Here is a 22,025-nt window from a genome sequence, read left to right as displayed (position 1 = left end):
TAGTACATGTAATAACATAGGGTAATAATATCATTGCGGTTATCATGCGCTCCGAGTACTTTTATCATGAAAAGAAAAAGAAAGAGACTCATGCAAGTCATTGGTTCACTTTAAAGGGGTGGCGTAGTTTTGGTGGAGGTGGGGGATTCCGATTCTCACTTTTGGAAATTTACAGTTTATTTGATGAAAATATGTTTTGTAATGGCTAAGATATCAAAGGACAAAGTAAAACAAAGAGGTCCTAATAAAAGATGGGTCCCATGCACCTTTTATTCTATTTGCAGGACCTTTTTGTTTTTGGATATCTCAGCCATTTTAAAACCAATTTTCATCAAATAAACTTCGGAATTCTTCTTAGAATTGTATGCTTTTTGTATTTCATAAGAAATTTCTCATTGTCTTACACCCCCCCCCCAAAAAAAAAAATGGAAACCCGAAACCCCAACTCAACCAAAACTACACATCCATTTAAGTATACCACTCTGACACTGCCTGATTGTAACAAGTTAAAAAACAAAAACGAAAACGAAAACAATTCCTTCTTAAAGTGATTACCATTACAAAAATCTCTATATTCCCCATGAAGTTATTACATTTTCTCCCTCTTTGACGTATGCAGTACAAGCAGTCGCATCTGGACATTATATTTTTGCGCCACAGTGGCAGTTGTCAAATTTCTGAGTGATATTCATCTAAATGACGATATAGCATGCTATTCCTATTATCATAATGACTGTCTCTTCATATTAATCTCAAGCATTATGATATCTATTTCCAGACGATCATTATATTTAACGGTAAGCCTAACCCCTTCTGACCACCATTAATGTGTACTGACGACTGACAGTTTAGTAGCGATTGACGTACCATTTGACATGTAATCTTTACATTGACATCGGATGAAATGTGTCAGGCACTGAATCGTCACCTAATGAAACTAACCATGGTTCGAATACTTGACTTCGCTCTATTATAAGCTTAATCCGACATTATAGGCCAACGTGTCCTCAAGCAATATTTCTGAAATTGGTCAAAATCGTCTTTTTGACTCAAAAAGCATGAAATTCCCAATGAAATCAGGTGATCAAATCTCTACTAGATAAGGGCTGTACCAGAAAAAAAAAAATACATACCAATCTCTAACATGTCTAAAGAACGTACTAGGTAGCTGGATACCTCATTCAGCCATTCATGATGTGCAAAAATATAGTGAAGCCGCAGAGCTGTCATGTTACTAGACCCACATATTTATGGGAATCTGCATGCACCAGGATCGCGTGATGCCGTGGATCCGTATGGGACACATGCGTGGTAAGATCAAGACGGCAGCGCGGTGGATTCAAAGCGATAGGAGTATGAGATATCCAGATACTAGCTTCCCAATAAAAATCAGTGGGAATTCATCATCGGAAAAAGTGTACCAATAGCTGGGTTTACCAACTGACCAATGTAATGGGCAATCGCATTAATAAGTTAGTCATCTGAGGACCTGTATACAACAAGGTATATTTCATAGGCCTATTATCAAATCCACCTGAACATCCCACGCAATGCATTTCAGTAGTAATTGTGAGTGAACTTCACAATTTATTAGTTGTAGCTACGTCAGGCAAGCCTACGGCAAGTTTTCTGATTGTCAGGGGCAGACTTTGTTAGGCATATACTCAACAAAGACATAGCATTATGAATACAATATCATTTTGGTGGTCAATAGTGGTTCTATCTTTTATCGAAGGTGGCGCACTTCGGTTTTTGTAGAATCACACCGTCATTTTGACGGTCCGACATTACGGTGTCATAATAGGTAACGAACTTTAGATCTGCAATGCGAACGTTAAAGACGACGCTGTTATAGGCTAAAATGGTGTTCTGCAAAGGGTGGGGGGCAGCTGTTACCATTGTTCAACCTGTTAGGTTGCGTCGTCGTAGCGTTCGCTTCTCAGATCTTAAACTCGCTAGCATTAAACATTAACAGAACTCTGTGCTTCGCCATAGGCCTACAAGTGTGTATTATTATTGTGTGTGAGTTTTCTTATTGAAGGCGAGACTAAACACTCAAGGCGAGACTCAACACTTGATTGTGTACTATACGATCTGACAGCAAAAACAAACCGCACCCATTATAAAAAAAGTGCAACACATTATAGAATCAAATTTGTACAAACTTGTACAAGTTTTTAACGATTTGCCCGGTTTGCACACTTTCACTGGGTGCTTCATCAATCGTTCTGCATTATTCGCTGGATTCCTGTGATAATGTTTTTAAGAAAACTCCCCTCAATAAGGAATAAGCGGAGCGATGTGGCTTAAGGATGACTGGGGCATATCCACCGGAGAATTCAGAGTACGTAGACCCCTCGGGTACAATATACTGTGCGGGAAAATATGAACGCAAAGGCGGAGGACCCTGGACGCGTTAAAAGACTCGATTCGATGGCCCTTCATAATCCAAGAAAAGGTTGCACACGGTAATACATATTAATAGTTGGATGGGGGATAGAAAATCACTGGAAATGCGCAGCGCAGTTTGGCAGTAGCAGTTACAGTAAGGCGATTGTGGAAGTCATCATCTACTCCGCTGGACCATTCGACGACGGCTGGCAGAGCATGAAAACGCCGAAGAAGGTGTCTTCGGGCGCCGTGCTGATGACGAGGTTCCCGTTCGGCACGTGTAACTCGATCTCGTCACCGACGTCGAGCCAGAAGACGCCGCCGTGGTACTTGGTGGCGTACTGCCCCACGGGAATGACGCTCCGCATCAGTGTTGCAGAGTTTCGGCGAGTGCTGAAAACCTGTAATCGAAAAAAAAACAAAAAAACATAGCAGAATCTTTAAGACACTTCAAGGTCTCTCAACTCTATTAAGCTTCTAATCCAAATGTATGTTGTACTCTGATGCCTTTTGGTCTTTTCATAACCAAATCACTAAATACTACATAAAACATGTATTATGTATTTTAAACACTTTTTTCTTATATTTCTTTCGGAACAATATTAAGCCTCATGTCTACTAAAAAAAAAAAACACACACACACATCTTCCTGATCATTTTCATTCATATTCAGATATGCCATCCTCCACTTGTTAACAATATTGAGCTGAACGCTATCAGGGAAACAATGATAAGCCTCACCAATCATTGTCAGAAACATGTGCCTCGCTCGTGATTTCTGTATTATCTCCTGAACTTCCTTTGTACATTAATGGTATCTCTGCTATTGTACACTGCATCTGACTTGTACCTCGCTCGGGTGATCACGCAACTCTCAAGAAGTCTTGTGCCGCGGACATTGTTTTGTTTTCTTTGTTTTTTCTTTTTCTTTTTACTTTTTGGCGTTTATATTTCTCCAATTCACAAATTGTCATTCCTTTAATTACATATACCAAGTAAGAAATAATCTCACATCCGCATCTGGGAATCTACACCCTACAAGCAATGCTTCTATGTAGATTCCTCATATTTCACATGTTTTATTGTCTTATAAGCTCTACTTGACAATTCATCCAGGCTTTTGTATTGTGATGTTTATGTTTTATGTATTTCTTGAAATGTGGAATATGGAACAATAAAAAACAAAAAAACATTTGCATAAATAAGAGAACACGTTGATGGTGTTTGAGTAAGTGCAGATACCAATAGCAAACATGGCAATTACTACTATAAATTGTAATAACGCCGGCAAGGGTGAAAGGCAAAGTCGCAAATAATTATCGTACAATATGCAAATGAGACATATACCTATATATATATGTATATATATATATATATATATGATATATATGTGTGTATAAGTAAAACAATTAGTAGAAGAAGAACGCCGTCAAAAATAAATCATAGATCTTGAAGATCTTAAAAACGGAGCATAGTTTTTGAGAGCTATGCTCCGTTTTTAAGATCTTCAAGATCTATGATTTATTTTTTGACGGCGTTCGACTTAATATGTTTTACTTTTTATCATCAAGATGCCGAGCAGACCAATCTTCATATTGCGTTTATATATATATATATATATATATATATATATATATGTATATGTGTGTGTGTATATATATATATATATATATATATATATATATGTATATATATATATATATATATATACATATATATATACATTTTAAGGAAAGCTACACTCACCAATGGTTCTTCATCGTAGATTCGGTCACTACGTAAAAGCGCCTTTCCACTCTCCATGGGATATACTTGGCTATAAACGTAATAGAGACCAGGTACTCTGATTCTAATCACACTGCTTTCGGCAACAAAATCCACGTGACGTGTGACATCATCTGTCAAGGACATTACACGACCTATCAGGGTAAAATAGAAAGAGAGAAAATTAGAAAGAAATACAATAGTAATTATGTACTTGTATGTATGTGTATGAATGCATTATGTATATGTATGTGTATTTATTCATATAATATTGTCATTATGTTGTGTATGTATGTGTGTGTGTGTGTGTGTGTGTCTGTCTGTCTGTGTGTGCATGTGTGAGTTTATGGGGTATATGTTTTGTGTGTGCATTAATACATAATTATTATGTGAAAAAGTATGAGTTGTGATTGAGCCCGGATGTACCACAATGATAGCTTATAGTCACGAAAACTTCAAAAGTAGTCACGCGTTGTAGATTTTCCGGAGGACTGACGTGAAACAAATTACTGTATACGAGGCCAGTTCATTCTTATTGGAATGCGCACACTATTTGAAGAGTGCATGGCAGATTGTTATTATCATTTTCATGATATAAAACGCCAAAATCGAAAATATTATTAATGCCATGTGATCACAATTACAAAACACGTAAACACAAACACACACACACACACACACACACACACACACACACACACACACACACACAATACGTGTAATATAATCAATGTGTGTTTGTTTTTGTTTATTGTATATTAAAGGAAACGAAAGCCATTTGATATTGATTGGGTGAAAGGCAGCAATACACATAATAATGGAGAACACATCAGTGAAAATTATATTGAGGAAAATCGGACAAATTTACGAATGTTACAAATTTCGGTGCCGTTATGATAGACAGGGGAGCTGGATAAGAGGACTACTACATTTTAATGACATCATTTTGGATGACAATATAAAGAAAATATAAACGGAATTTCACAAAGTTACTTTTTTTTTTACTTCTTTTATGTTTTTGGAAAGAGCTATATCAGTCAAGTGTTCTTTCATTATGCTATAGAAAAGTCCAGATATGTTGAATTTTCTTCAATTTTTAATATCTTGGTCCATTATTGATAATCTAGTCTGCTTATCCATTGATGACGGCAAGAACATTTTAGAGATTATACCAATGGATTGTCCGATTTTCCTCAAATTTTCACTGATGTTTTCTATTAATATTGCTGCTTTTACGCAATCCACATTTTATTTGGGCTTTATGGTTTTCCTCTAATACAGGCATCAAACTTACATTTATGTATAACTTAATTAAATAAAAGGTAATAAATGAAGGACGTAAACGGGGATATATTACCGGGGAATCGCTCATATTCGGTCCGCGTTTCTCCCTCGTTGGATCCTATCACGTGGGCGTAAACCTGGCAGTCCGTGTAATTAGATGCAAGTGCGCCGCGTGCGTCTGGCGTGACCACGTGATCGTTTGGCGCCACCTGTAAGAAAAGATCATCGATCAAGGAGATGAGAATTAATTGTAGTCTAGTGTCCATGTGCAAGGTATACACAATAAATATACAATTGTGTGAGATATTAAGATGTCGAGGTTGCGAGGGAGGAAATGAAAAAAAAAAGTCTTCGAAATTCAGCAAGGGAATGCAAACAATAATCATTAGATAATCGTCTCAGACACGGTAAGAAACATTATACCCCTCCCCCACTCTGTTTGGTGATGATCACGTATTGATAGCTTCTAGTACAAGGGTCGGTGTGATTTAGTTGCGTATTTCCTGGTGGGTTTTTTTATTGTACAATTCGCAACCGACACTATAAAAAGACGAAGAGAGAGAGAGAGAGAGAGAGGGAAAGGGAAAAGTATACAATATTCATATTAAAAAATGATAATAATTATTCTATTTACAGCTATTTATAGCAAAATGTCGTTTTTGCTTGTGTATTTGTTTGCTTTGCTTTTCATATACCCAGCATAATAAATGAAAGTTGTGCTTTCAGTTGCGAGTTTACCACATAAGCTTTGTACTGTCACGTGTTGGACCTTGTTTCCCGTAGTCACAAACAATAAAGTAATCAGAACCAAATTAATCTTAATCTAAGTATGTTGTTTATTCAAGAAGAGTTCTTTCGCTCTCGTCCTCTTCGATTGTTCTAAAAGGGAAAATGGTTTTCAATCGTGCATTAGTGTCATTCAGTTCGTGTTGAAATAACCCCTTTGCACCAGAACATGTTCTTAAATGTGAACCTCTATTATCTAAAGTGCATTATTTTAGAATCAATAAATTGTTTAATGTGCATCCAAAATACTTTTCAGTAACCGTACGCTTCGCATTGGTAAAGTGTAGGAGGTATCAGGTTAATGCGACGAGTAAGGTGATGGCGGGGATGTATTTATTTTTTATTATGTTGTATCATTGTTTGTTTGTTTGTTTAATAGATACTTTATTTTCTACAAATCGTAAAATCAATCAGCAAATCAATATACATAAAGTACATAATCATGAACTTGTGGGAAATATACAAAGTAAATTCAGAACAGGGTCGTTTGACTTGCATAAACAAAGATATAAAAGGAAATTAATGACATAATATACTGTATATGCATGTCTATGCAGCGGGGATTACAACAACAATAAGAAGCGATTGTGCAGAGGGCCGCCATTCTTTCTTAAAAGAAACGCTCACATTTTCATTCACCCACACACACGCACACAAATGCGCGCGGGCGCACACACACACACACACACATAGGCACACACACAGACACACACACTCATACATGGGTTTTTACAAAACCAACTGCTGGATGCGCGAATTACGTAAGGCAATAGCGTCTTCATCTCACACCTTTCACACCGAATTGTGCTCGCAGCATCTCCCAAATCGCTTCTTCTTATTAGTCAGTAATCCAGACAACATGGGGAATCCCACCCTTTAAAGGGATGGTTGATAGTTTCGCTTCCCTTATGGAACAAACACAGTGTTACCACAGTGTGTTCACATAGTTGACTATGTGTAAACAATGTGTTAACCATGTGGTCACAGTGTTGTCACAGTGTGGTATTTGAGATCACATAGTGTACCACATATGGCATACCGAACACAGAGTGGCACACATATATCACAGTGTGGTATAGTGTTACGACAGTGTGTTCACATAGTTGACTATGTATGAACAATATGCTAACCATGTGGTCACAGCATTGTCACGGTGTGGGATTTGAGATCACATAGTGTACCACATTATTGGCATACTGAACACAGAGTGGCACACATATACCACAGTGTGGTATGTATCGAACTATGTGTAAACCCTGTGTTCATAATGCTACCACAGTCTGGTATTTCAGTTTAAGTGGTTTACCACATAATCCCCACATAGATGACATACTGAACACTGTGAATCATGTTTGACACAGTGTGGTATATTTTGAACTATGTGTAAACCCTGTGTTGATAGTGTTGTCACACTGTGGGATTTCAGATCATTCATTTACCACATAATCCACACAGACTTGGCCTACCGGACACTGTGACTTGTGCTTACCACAGTGTGGTATATATTGAACTATGTGTAAACCCTGTGCTCGGTGTTTTCACTTTGTGGGTTTCAGATCATTCACCTGCATCATCTCCACATACTTGGCATACTGAACACACAGTGTGGTACATATTGAAATATGTGTACTCCTGTGGCCATAATGTTGTTACACAGTGTGATTTCAGATTATTGATTTAACACAATAATATCCACATACTAGATGTTTAGGAAAAAACACTACATTTTTTATTTTGAATAACTAAAAAAAAATAATGAAATTAACTTTCCTCAAATATACACAGTAGGTAGCCGCTGAATAACTTAAAATTTTGTTGGGTACTGTTTCAAAATATTGCAGGAAACAGCATACAACAAAACTGTATGGCTATATTAGCTACCTACTGTGTAGGCCTAAATTTGTGGAAAGTTATATTTTCATGGGCTTTCAGTTATTCACAATCAAAAGCGCAAACTATTTCTTTAAACATTTAGTACTTTGACACAAAATGACTCAAGTTTACCACATTGTGGTGTATATTGAACTTTGCTATAGTATTGTCAGTATGGGATTTCAGATCTTGTACTACCACATGGCATGTTAATCCTTATAAAACCAGGCTATTTCTGGTTTTGTTGGGGGGGGGGGGGAGAGCATTTTACCAGTGTGGTCAAAGGATTCAAGTATTGTAGTTTATTAATAAATGTACATGTATGTATCAAATTAAAAGAATTACCTCATCACTACATGTACTCCCCAGAGATTTTTTTATCAAGTTTGTTAAGCCACTCAACTGGTCTGATTATCCAATAAAGTAATAAACCAATAACTTATACATATTATGTGTAGGTGGACAATATACAACACAATTTAAGTACACGGTAGTTGCAAATGTTATATACTTATTTATTTTTCTAATTTCAAATACTTGCATGGAACAACAGATTCATTTAATGTGAGAATATGACCTATACATGTCATTTATCCAACCTTCAGATGAATAAATCATGCATTTAGTGTTGTGTTAATACTGTTTACGGATGCATAACATCAAACACTAGGAAGGATATAATACTAGGAGTATCTGTAGTTGTGGAAAGAGAACAAAGGGTGACATGTTATAACTTTCCTGTTTCTCTCATAAATCACATGTTTCCCTACGATTTCACCAGGAGGTATTGCATACAATCTATTGGTCACACGCTTCACTACTCTGATGTGTCCAGCATCAGCATGGCTCTCCCTGTCTATATTCTTTACAAATGGGCCATTTATGCTCTACATACTTTATGAGAACAAAGGCATCACTATCATCTTCCAAAACCACAAAATCATGTACAAATGCCACTTCATTGTCTGTTACTTGGACACAATAATTTCTTCTTGTAGTGTGCCGAGAATATTCATAGTGTGGATACAAACTGTGTTTACAACTGCTTTCTTGTACACTTTAATTACAGAAATATGTCACAGGATATTCTTGTGAGTTATTTTTTTTTTTTTTCGTGACATGCTTTACCACATGACTATCACAGGAAAATACCACACAGCAGTACAACACAGTAGTACCAACTGGAATATTAAAAAAAGGCAAAAACAAAACAAAACAAAACAAAACGCATATTCCAGAATCTCATTAATAGGTGAGTTATGCTGCGAATTATAACAATTGATTTAAGCAGTACTTAACCTGTCCTATACTCCTACAGTATGACCTATCAAATGGGAGTGTTGAGGTACGCCATGTGATACTTCCTGTGGTATTTCTGTAGTATTCCTGTGGTGTCCCTGTGGTAACACTGTGGTATTTCTGTGGTAACACTGTGGTATTCCTGTGGTATTCCCGTGGTACAGATTTTGCATAGCTCATGAATATTCATAAAAAGCAACCTAAATTTTAGATAATTCATAAAATACTTCTAAATTCGAAGTATTTGTGAAGGGATTTCCCTTGAACTATTGTCTAATAATGTTATGTTATACCAAATGTCATAAATTTTGTTATGAAAAGGTAATTTCATATTCAATAACAGTGTTATCTAGTCAGTAAGCGTGCCTTCATGCATTACAAATATTGATACACCTGATGACTATGTGATATTTGATACACTTGATGACTATGTGGTGACTATCACATTGTACTGTGGTGGACTATGTGGTGACTCCACAGTGTGGTAGACCATGTGGTGAATACCATAGTGTGGTGGACTATGTGGTGACTACCACAGTGTAATGGACTATGTGGTTATAACCATGTGGTCACAGTGTCTGAGACTGTGGTTCTATTCACAGTGTACTACTTATATAATATTGACTGGCCTCGAGGGAGATACCAGAAAATATTGCCCAAACTGAAAGAATATTGCCCGAGTCGAAGACGAGGGCAGGATTATTCTTTCACATATTTAGGAAAATATGTGAATACGGCTATACACTATGATATAGATCGAGCCACATTTGACTACCTGTAGATCATCACCAACATGTCGAATAATTGACAAATTGTTCATCAATGTATATCATTCAGCTCCAACTTCAACAAAAACTATTATCCCTTTAAGAGCTGTTCAGTGTTGGGGTCTCTGAATTCGCTCTCCATGGATTTTCAAATTTCTATAATTATCAGACTCTGAAAGGAATGAAAGGTATCCACCATGTTCCCTTCTACAAAGACCTTTTACCTATACGCACGCCCTTTGCTCTTTGTCTTTGCTTACAATATAGGCACTTATGGTTACTTTTTTTTTGCGCCTTTATGCTTTCTATAAATTAAGATTCATTAACAGCACATTATTTTCGCATGAAAAATCCTTCCGTTTATGACTATGTTATATATATATATATATATATATATATATATATGGGCCGTGACGCGAGAAAAGGGCCCTTAGCGCCGCGGCGCGCAAACGCCAGAAAACGGAGCGGAAGTTTAACAAAGCAATTTTTATACGCGCAAAAAAGATCAACTAGCTAACTACGCGGAAAAGCAATCCTGATAAAAAGTGGGCTGCTCCTTTTCATAGGATTGCTTTGTTTTGGATATCTCAGCCATTTCGAAACCAATTTTCATCAAATAATAGAACTCTTAGAACTAGTGTCATGCTCGGTCATATAATTTTCATAATAAAGGTTTCGCATTATCTCAAAAAATCATCATCAAAAAAAGTTGGAAGATGGCCTGAAGAAGCCCCATCTCAACCGAAATTGTACCATCCCTTTTAAGGGGCATCGATCTAAAGTATACACCACGTAAATTCAGTGGGTACAGATAATATTACACAAGAGTACATTTTGAGTAAAATCGGAAAACTCGTTCAGCAGTTATGAAATTGGGGAATTTTGCTTTGATGGAGAACATTGATAATGCATTCAAATAATCAAAGATTCTGATCGCAAAATAGTTAACTCAATTTCCTTTTTTTTTATTTGAAATACTTTATATTAGAGCTGCTTAATGAAACAAGTACAATAAAAAGAAAAAAGGATATTCTCAATAATGACTATAAGAATCATATTCCTTGTTCTGTGACAAGAGACGGATGAGAGAGGTATCACTGGAAATGTTTTACTTTGCTCTCATATCTAATGATTGACTTTATAAGCTTTGAAATGCTTGAAATGGCGCTTTGCCCGTTTTGTGGGCAAACTCTTTAAAGGGGTTGTATAGCTTGTTGAGACATAACTTCAGGTTTCTAACATTTTTTTTCCTTTTTTTTTTTTTGAGATGACGAGAAACCTCTAGTAATACGAAATATGAAGGAGCAATGTAATTGTAAGATGGATTCAATGTTTATTTGATGAACATTGTTTTGGAAATGACTGAGATGTCCAAAACAGAGCAATTTCAATAAAAGGCGGGTCTTTTACGATCACTTTGTTTTACTTTGTTTTTGGATGTCTCAGCAATTCCAAAAACCGAATATATCTTATAAACTTTAGAATGGCATACTCCTTATCATTTCATAAGTGCTTTCGCGGAATCTCGCAAAAAGTTAAAAGCCCAATCTTTATCTCCACCATCATACCAACGTAAACTATAGTACTTACCCGTTGGTCATGTCCAGACTCAGTGTTGCAGCCATTCCCCTTCCTGTAATTATTCAGCCCAGATGGAGAGAAGAGTGTGACGCAAATGGCAGAAAGGGACATGACGACGCATGCGCCTGCCATCCACAGATTTAGGTTGCAGTAGGCTGACGCGGATTGGTTGTTATCCGCGTGCGCATTCGTGGCAACATCGTCTGGTCGCTTGTCAGCGCCTATATCATCCAAACGTGTTTCCTCTGTGACGCATGGGTCGTCGCGAGTAATAACTGCTACATCGATGTGTTTCTGGTTGTGACCGGTGGCAGCAATCATAACTGGTGAACCCATTGCCTCACCTTGTGTTGTGTTGTTGTTGTTGTTGTTGCTTTCCAGGCAGATGAGAGGAGATGCTGTAATAATAAATCAAAGTTCGAAACAATAACTTCGCAATATTTTATTGAGTCGTTTCGCAATTTCACGAAAGACCCAACAAACAATAAAACAAACAAACAAACAAACAAACAACCGAACAGACAAACCAGACAGATAGTGATACTGCTGCTGGTGACTAAGAATGAAGATGGAGGACACGTATACTGCGTATAAAAATCCCTCTTGCGGTTGAATATCTGCGTTTCTGTATTATACAAGAGAAGGATTTCCCCAGAAATTGATTTGTACTATAAAAAGCGTACTCTTTTCTGTCTGGAATCTTCACGGGAGCCGACATGAGGCAAAAGTGCCACGAGGAACGGAATTTTCGAAATCTCACAGCATGGATGATCAATGCAATTTACTATGCGAAAGATTTGATTGTTGTTATTCCGCTAACAGCGCCGCTAAATATTCCAGTGGGGATGTCACAGGACAGACAACCAAAAGAAATTTTGAAACAAATTTTGAACAGTTTTCTAGAAAAGAAAACGGAAATTACGACATGTCGCCGTAAACTGATGTAATCCCATTAACCCCCGACGTCCATACAACGTTACAAAGAGAGTCGGTCTAATATTATATTATCACACACAAGTATAAAGATCCATTGTCCTGCCCGTTGAATCACTGAGTGGTCGGGGAAATTCACCCCTGATTGACTCACATGAGAAAATGTCCTTTGCTTGCGGAAATTGAAAATGCTGTCAATATTCTATCGTCCACGAGGTATACGAATCTTCTTATCCGAAGCTGCTGCTCACGGCTATAGGCAGTATGTAGGGGAACCCGGCTTGGGTGCAATTTGACGAAAAATGATGAAATGTAATTATCGTCGTAAGATACACTCGTCCTACAGGACACACGTTTGCCAGACTGATCGCAATGTTACCATTCGCTTCGAGACTCTGCGAGATGACTACAGTCTAACTCTCCTTTAGTCACGCACTCGAGTCGCCTCCTTTCCGCTTATACCGAGTAGCAGGCAGCAGCTTGATGTATTATCATGAACCATTCTCGCGAACTATAACATGAGCCGGGGAATCCCCCAAAATGACGACCTATGTACTATACCTGTTAGCTATATAGTATATCTATACGCCTGATGTCACATGATTGCATTGTTGCGTGCCAGCCCGTATATATTTTCAAGTGTTGACATGTCGTGTAGTCTACATATAAGCTTGCTGGGGTTTGTTGAAACAAGAACGCTGTCCAAGGACTTCGATTCAAGCAAATTTTGTTTATTGTTCCAATTAAGTAGGTCAACCTGTTTCTCTGGCATCTTAAATTGAATGTGTGATGTAAAGGCTTGTGTGCGTGCGTGTGTGTCTTTTTGGGAGTTTCGTAGTCCAATAGTAAAAATCATTTCAGTGTCTTGAAAGTAGACTATACTTTGCTGTCTGTCCTAATTAATTTCCCTTTTTCTCTTTTTTTTTTTCATCTGCGCCGAAACAGATTTACTAGTCCCTCTATAAGTTTGGACGACAGTATCCACCACACTCTACGTTGTCGTCAATCGAAAGTCATCTCTATGATCGTACCACATGATTGTATGATTGTAACTCTTGCTTATTTTCATAATCTGATAATGTAATGCATTGTCATTGTCGACCCTGATGAGGAAGACGTATGTAATCGTCGAAAATTTCGTCTGAATAAATATCATAGCACTGTTGGCCTGAAATGCATTACTACCCTACTTCGTCATCTTTTCTACATAATTATATACATGTATATATATGTGTGTGTGTATGTACGTGTTATATTTTATACTGTCATAAAATATACAACTGTGTCATTATCATACAGATATAGCATATATCACATAATGTTGCACATTTTATAGGATATATGTACATAAACATTATATAATACATACTAAGAAATACGGGTTCAAATTTGAACCCCAAAATTGTCGCTATACAACCAGGGTGCAACCTTGCAACCCAATAAGCAATTTTCACCCTTAGAGGTGCAATACGCTGAATTCTGAACCTGCAGGGGTGCGAATTTGCACCATCAGTTTTGTGCTAATCAAGGGTGCAAACATGCACCATAAACATTAATACATTGTGAATTGAATTGAAATTTTGGACCACAAGTACCAAGGTTTTACTCGTAAAATCAAACTTATACACTCTGATGGATATGTCTGTATCTTTGTAGGTAGGAATAAGAGATTTAATTTTCTACTTGCACAATAAAAGGTGCAACTGTGCACCCTAGGGTGCTGCTAGGCCCTATAGGGACAAATATGGTGCAAATTTGAACCTTTATTTTTTTAGTGTGTACATTATATTATTTTTGTAATATGCGTTATATTCATCATGAGTTGTGGTACAATCATATAAGAGACGACTTTCAACTGACGACAACGTAAAGTATGATCCTCACGCAGGTGCTATGGATTTTTGCATAATATCGTTCTTACAATGTAGCTCAACGAAAGCAGTAAATGTATGTATCATTATATAATATTCTTCCGTCCATCACTTCTCTTTCTCTTCTCTCGTCTGAAAAAGAAAAAAAAAATCAATGTAGCCTATATATTTTGTGTCCAGGGCACATCAAGTCTTGCTGATGTTATGTGGACGGCTTTTCTGTTTGAGAGGTCATTCGTTCGTTCGTATTTATTCCGCTTCTCAAATCATATGAAAAAATACATTACATGGTTGCAACAAATTTGAATACGCTATGTATCACTTGCGCTACATTTTTATTATATTATTCATTGCTATGGAAGAAAAATGTAAATATCTTTATGGCCGCATGATGATTTGTTTTCAAATTACTGTAACTTGAAAATGCAGAAACCAATAAATCAAATCAAATCAATCCAAATCTTGCTATGCCTTGTGTTTAGTGCCTACATGGGATGATGTTCAATTATTCAATTCAGTTCAAATTCATTTCCGTTTTTAGACACAAAAAAAAGAGAACCAGCGTAACATACATTTCATTTGCTTTTATAAGGGAGAATAATGAAAGCATGAAAATGAGAAATGAACAGATTATACAACAATAGTGATTTTTTTTTTTTTATGATAGCTTGTAATGAATATTTAAGTAATCAAAGTGAACTGAATGATTTGTTGTAATACGTGTAGGAGAATGCACCCTATAATTATTGCTCTTTAGCGTTCCTTCCCATTATTTCCGTATAGTTACAATATTATGTAAACTTATCTTTTGTTATGTATATTGTGGTGTAATTTACGTATTCAATTTCTGTAAAATATCTATATAATAATTTCTGTCGGAAATGGAACAAACGAACAAATGACTGACTGACTGACTGACTGACTGACTGAATGAATGAATAATTAAAGAAATGAAGTGAACAATGTGCGAAAAATGCAGGAACACAGTCATGCTGAAAAGACGACGCCTCTACATGTGAACCCTTCTAGAGAGGAATATGAATAGAAAAAAAAAATAGATTAGAAAAAGTTGGGACCCACCAAAAAGACAGAGTACAGACTCAGACAAACACGCAAAAACAACATCATGAAACGGAACTCTGTTACAATAACAAGACTAACAGAGACAAAACGACCTTCGAAGCTTGTCAAAAAAAAATACGGTGACGTGTGATAAGGAGAAGGAAAATAGCAGTGTATTGCAGAAATAACTTATAAAAAAAAAACACTAATCTTATAAACATGTATAGAACTGCACTCGTGCAATACTGTGGCTCTACCTCCAGGTGGGAATGCAGATTCTGCGAATGACTGTTTCACATTGGAAATATTTCCTGAGTGTTGGAAAATGAAATCATTATTCGACCTCTAAAAAGAACTTTCTTGTTGGAAGTTAGTCACATACAGACCGAAAATAACATGGCGACATTTTGTTAATACCGCAAAACCGTGTACTCGCTTTGCGGTGAGTTTGGGGTTGGTATAGGTATTATCTATCATAAAAGGATTGGGCAATATAGCGGAATGTAAAGATAGTTCCACGATGAAGCCAGTGGTTCTGACTGCAAGTAAGAGCCGTCAGTGTATCCCCTACCCCCCCCCCCCCCTCCCAAAGTGATAGGATAAGAGTAAAGATTATAGGGTTAGGGTTAGGGTTAGGGTTAGCATGGTTAGGGCAAGGTTTAGGGTTAGAGTTATAGTTTGGGTCAGGGTTAAGGATTAAGGTAAGGATTGGGATAAACGTATGGTCATACTGGGGTCTGGAGTAATAATTGTCCAGTATGGATAAAAGTATTGTCCTGGTGACAGAACATGTTTGCTCCTGCGAGAAATTATCCGGTCTTATTTTCTCCACGGACTTAGGGTTAGGATAGAGTTGTGATAGGGTTTTAGGTTTATTTTGATGTGAGGATTAGGATTAGGGTGAGGGTTATGTTTGTGGGTAGGTTTTTATGTTTGGCTTAGCGTGCAGATATTCCATGGGAGCAATTGTCGCAGGAGAAAAATTCATGGCACCAATGCATTGTCCTATTTAGAACCGTTACAGGATTGTTCGCCTCTTTCTTTTCTCATTACAACCCCCACCCTCTTCACTCAAGTTCTCAAATAAACGAAACATATTTTCTATCACAAGCACCGAAAATACCGTTGTGAGACTGTGAGTCATGACAAAATGAAATTGCGACAGAAAATGTCGGCGGGGAATCCCTATCTGGTGGTGTGGAATAAAAAGCCACTGTATAGTGGAACGTAATAGGCCGACAGTATGTCAATGCGTTGACTGCAGATCGAATAACAATGTTTAAAGCTGAAAACATGGTGTTACTTCGCCAGCCGTTCATTTCATTTCCGACAAAAGTGTATAATGCAATATGGCATTTGCATATAAAAAGGTTAAGTATAAATGTGACTTTTGCATATTCAAGTGAAATTATTAATGCAGAACATTTTTAAAATAAAGCAGAAGATACTAGTACATGTAGTTTAAAGAAATGCATGGGCAAAATGTGACTGAATTGTATCAGGAAAAAGACGTCGGAAATGAAGGTAACTGCTATACAGCCTAGCTTGTAGAATGTAATCCCCTCGAGGAGTAGCCCTAAGTAGTCCCCTCGAGTAGTTCGTTGTGAGAAAATGTGTTAGTTTGATTTGATTGATTGACTGTAGTCTTCACCCTGGATATATCAAGAACTTTATTGTCTTATATATTCCATCATTAACATTAATATCAAGATTTCGGATAAACTTGATAAACGAACCACAGAAATAACGAACCTTTTTCATTTCCGATTTAATAAACCTTTAGAATAACGAATCTCTTGCCATTTTTGGAATAATGAACCTTCGGAACAACGAACCTTATCTCACTTCCGAAATTATCAACTTTCGGAATAGCGAAACTTCCGAGGAACGAACCTTCGGAATAATGAACCTTATTTCATTTTTTGGATTAAGGAATCTTCAGAATAAAGTGATTCCTTGGAAAAACGAACATTCGGAATAAAGAGCCATGGAGTACACTGTAATGAACCTTTGTATTAACGAATGTTTGGAGTAACAATGTATGTAGTGCTTTCAAACTAAACATGAAAGTAAAAACAACTTTTTATTGTGTTGGTATTACACATAAGAGCTTGCGCGTCCAAAAGGCGCTGAATCCAACATTTTTCAATGGATTTAGCGCCTTTTGGAAGCAAGCTCGTCATATGTAAGTAGTGTACATGTACCCGCCGGATGCACCTATTACAGTGAAGCTGTTGGCTGTGAAGAGTGACTCTTGCAACGCATTGTATGGCTGGTGTGGAATGTATGTTGTCGAGTCGAGTGTATTTTGGCACTTTGATACGAAAGCTTTTTAGTAGGTTCCTCATATTAACACATCATTGTATTACATGTCCTTATACATTTGTGAAATTATGTCTAAAATTGAATGTTGTGCTATACATATTTTACTCCAAAATCAAATGGAATATGAAACCATATTAAGGTTTCATATTCCATTGGCTGTGAGCAGGTCTCTACGTATTATGTCGCTAGTCCCACATGTAGTTTGTAGGTGCACTTGTATGGAAACGGACCCACTGCAGGCATTTGAACACAGGTGAGATAGGCAGACATTACGCTTTTGAGATAGGCTTGATTGTTTGCTGAGAAGACAAGAATCAATTAAGAGGGGCCCACATTCTACAAGCTCTGTCTTTTTAGTGGGTCTCTCCATTTTTCACACTTTAAGCAAAATTATACATGTACTTCATTTCGATCACTTCTGTTTCTTTTTTACAACAACGTATAATTACTATAAGGTCCTCAATTGTTGTACATTCTTTTCAATACATAATGTTCTGTTTACCTTATTCTCTGTTGTCAAAAGAAGTGTAACTTATGTTTTGTCGGAAAATGAAATAAACTTTGAATTGAATTGAAAAATTGAATTGAATCATTGTGTCAGGAAGATAATTTTTTTTTTCCGTTGACTTTTTGAATATCTTGATATACTTTGGTTACATCATGCTCTGTTTCTGTTAGTAAAACATTTCTTTCAAATTTACGTCATTCATTTGCAGTGAGAAAAGTTTTGAAAAGAAAATGCAGTATGGTGGAGGTAATAGGCAAATGAAAGTATATGAATGTCATACATATACTATATTCACTCATGTTTGTTTGTCTGTGTATGTATAATTGTATGAAATACATGTATATTATATTTGTATGTCTGTGTGTCTTGTGTTTTTGCATGTGTGTATAATATGCCCACTTATATAAAAGTATGTGTTTATCATTGGATTGGATGTGAACCAGACGTCCTGTTGTCCGAAACAACAACAGCAAACCCAAGAAACCGAACAAATCTGTTTGTTAGTTACCTGGTGCTAGGCAGACTGTATCAAGATTATAATCTACTAGAAAATAAAGAAAACAAAATATTATCACCAAGTAATATGTAACAAAATATTTCTGTAGCATTCATGGACACTTGACCATGAATAGAGGGTCCAGACCGAAACAGACGGCTTGTGCCGAAAGGGTGGGTTGGGTGGTGGCGCGTCGCGTTAATGGGAACCCCAACCTTCGTCCAAAGGCCCCCCCCCCCCCCGGTTTTGCCGAAAGGGTGCGTTGGGAGCGTTGGGTCGCGTCGCGTTGACTGGAACGCCACCCTTCTTCCAAAGCCCCCCCCCCCCGGTTTTGCCGAAAGGGTGCGTTGGTACGTACCTTTTCTCATGTAATATTAAAAGACGAGTTTTAGATTTATATTTAACCTTCAAACCATGGGCGTAAATCCCGGGGGGGGGGGGGGATGGGGGGATATATCCCCCCTGAAATGGAGGAGGGGGGGGGGGATGGCCTGTACAATCATCCCCCCCTGAATTTTGAGGAAAAAAATGGAGGAAGCAGAAATGTGATTGTAACAATTTTGACATAATTATTGCATGACGTTTGTACGCCGGCCTTCAGACAGGTAACATAGCTGAACAGTATTCTATCTTGTAGGAAAATGTATACATAATTTTCTCAAGCGCTCGCTCGCTTCGCTCGCTCGCGAAGAAAGTAACATCGACATACAGTCACTGTAAGGTATGGCTCAGACGTTGACAACGTCAAATAGTATAGGCCTACATGTAAACATGCTATGACGCGAGTAACTGGGGACCATCTGCAAAATATGTACGAAACCAAACAAACAAACAAACAATAACAAAAACTATATCGTCATAATATATTGAACCCCCTCCATTTCCTGAATAATTCCTGAGAAACGACAGTGACTGATTACTCAGTCAGGATACATCTATGGGCATTCCCAGGGAAGATCAGGGGCGTCAAATCTATCTCGGGGGTGGGGGGGGGGGGGGGGCAAAGGGGCATTTGCCCCGCCCCTTTGGAAGTGTTAAGGCAGACAAATCATTTATCCCCCAAGCAATTCCCGAGATGAGGACAAATCTCGAACTTTCTTAATGGAAAATTGTCCAAATATCAGATCTTTCACTTAACAAAAGCACCCTCATATGCAGAGGCGTCGATCGGGGGGGGGGGGGATGATTCTCCCATAAAAGTGGGACAAACAAAAGCGAAAAATATAGCTACGAACGGCAGTTTTTGGAGTGTAAAATATCAAAATTTTAAAGCTCTCTCGCTCCGTTCGCTCGCATTCATGCCATTCTCCTGATGTTGCTACCAGTGACTGACAGCATTTTTCGGCCGGTGCGCCCCCCCCCCCAATTTCCAAAGCGAAAAATATAGCTACGAACGGCAGTTTTGGGACTGTAAAATGTGAAAATTTTGAAGCTCGCTCGCATTCAATCATTATGCCATTCTCCTGATGTTGCTGCCAGTGATTGACAGCAGTTGCGCCCGGTGCGCCCCCCTTAATTTCCAAAGCGAAAAATATAGCTACGAACGGTAGTTTTGGGACTGTAAAATGTGAAAATTTTGAAGCTCGCTCGCTTCGCTCGTTCGCATTTAATCATTATGCCATTCTCCTGATGTTGCTGCCAGTAATTGCCAGCAGTTTTCGCCCGGTGCGCTCCCCTTTATTTCCAAAGTGAAATAATACAGCCACAAACGGCAGTCTTTGGACTGTAAAATGTCAAAATTTTCAAGCTCGCTCGCTCCGCTCGCTTGCATTTAACCGCTATGCCATTCTCCTTATGTTGCTGCCAGTGATTGCCAGCAGTTGCGCCCGGCGCGGCCCCCCTTAATTTCCAAAGCGAAAAAGTATAGCGACAAACGGCAGTTTTTAGACTGTAGAATGTCAAAAATTTTCAAGTTCGCTCGCATTTAATCGCTATCAAATAATCATTATGCCATTCTCCTGATGTTGCTGCCAGTAATTGCCAGCAGTTTTCGCCCGGTACGCTCCCCTTTATTTCCAAAGTGAAATAATACAGCCACAAACGGCAGTCTTTGGACTGTAAAATGTCAAAATTTTCAAGCTCGCTCGCTCCGCTCGCTCGCATTTAACCGCTATGCCATTCTTCTGATGTTGCTGCCAGTGATTGCCAGCAGTTGCGCCCGGTGCGGCTCCCCTTAATTTTCAAAGCGAAAAAGTATAGCTACAAACGGCAGTTTTTAGACTCTAAAATGTCAGAATTTTCAAGCTCGCTCGCTCCGCTCGCCCGCATTTAATCGCTATGCCATTCTCCTGATGTTGCTGCCAGTGATTGACAGCAGTTGCGCCCGGTGCGGCCCCCCTTAATTTCCAAAGCGAAAAATATAACTACGAACGGTAGTTTTTGGCCTGTAAAATGTGAAAATTTTGAAGCTCGCTCGCTTCGCTCGCTCGCATTTAACCATTATACCATTCTCCTGATGTTGCTGCCAGTAATTGCCAGCAGTTTTCGCCCGGTGCGCCCCCTTTATTTCCCAAGCGAAAAAATACAGCCACAAAGGACAGTTTGGGGGACTGTAAAATATCACAATTTTCAAGCTCACTCGCTTCGCTCGCTCGCATTTATTCGGTATGCTATTCTCCTGATGTTGCTGCGAGTAATTGCCGGCAGTTTTGCCCGGTCTGTCCCCCTTAATTTCCAAAGCGAAAAAATACAGCCACAAACGGCAGTCTTTGGACTGTAAAATGTCAAAACTTTCAAGCTCGCTCGCTCCGCTCGCTCGCATTTGACCGCTATGCCATTCTCCTGATGTTGCTGCCAGTGATTGACAGCAGTTGCGCCCGGCGCGGCCCCCTTAATTTCCAAAGCGAAAAAGTATAGCGACAAACGGCAGTTTTTGGACTGTAGAATGTCAAAATTTTCAAGCTCGCTCGCATTTAATCGCTATCAAATAGCGGCCATTCTCCTGATGTTGCTGCCAGTGATTGACAGCAGTTGCACCTGGTGTGCCCCCCTTAATTTCCAAAGCGAAAATATAGCTACAAACGGCAGTTTTTGGACTGTAAAATGTCAAAATTTTCAATGCAAAAAGATTTATACCCCCCCCCTCG

General features: G+C 38.2%; 1 protein-coding gene across 1 annotated transcript; it reads right to left on the bottom strand.

Moving 5' to 3' along the window:
* Positions 1 to 2,384: 2,384 nt before the first annotated feature.
* On the bottom strand, positions 2,385 to 12,080 carry LOC140235584 (uncharacterized). The gene is made up of 4 exons (XM_072315589.1): positions 11,754 to 12,080; positions 5,513 to 5,648; positions 4,138 to 4,310; positions 2,385 to 2,792 (listed from the first exon to the last, which is right to left on the bottom strand). Exons 1-4 carry the CDS (start codon positions 12,078 to 12,080, stop codon positions 2,571 to 2,573), a joined length of 858 nt encoding a protein of 285 aa, XP_072171690.1. The 3' UTR covers positions 2,385 to 2,570.
* Between the last annotated feature and the right edge of the window lie 9,945 nt (positions 12,081 to 22,025).

The sequence above is a fragment of the Diadema setosum genome, chromosome 12, assembly GCF_964275005.1.
Source record: "Diadema setosum chromosome 12, eeDiaSeto1, whole genome shotgun sequence".
NCBI lineage: Eukaryota > Metazoa > Echinodermata > Echinoidea > Diadematoida > Diadematidae > Diadema > Diadema setosum.
Note: the sequence above shows the minus strand (reverse complement) of the source record. Positions and strands in the feature narration are given on the sequence as shown.

What these genes read in the sequence shown, in the direction of transcription:
- LOC140235584 (XM_072315589.1), bottom strand. Translation starts at nt 12,080, where the DNA reads ATGGGTTCACCAGTTATGATTGCTGCCACCGGTCACAACCAGAAACAC. An exon ending in CGAATATGAGCGATTCCCCG is followed by an intron (nt 4,311 to 5,512) that starts GTAATATATCCC and finishes TTACCCTGATAG; the next exon opens with GTCGTGTAATGTCCTTGACA. An exon ending in TCTACGATGAAGAACCATTG is followed by an intron (nt 2,793 to 4,137) that starts GTGAGTGTAGCT and finishes TTTCGATTACAG; the next exon opens with GTTTTCAGCACTCGCCGAAA.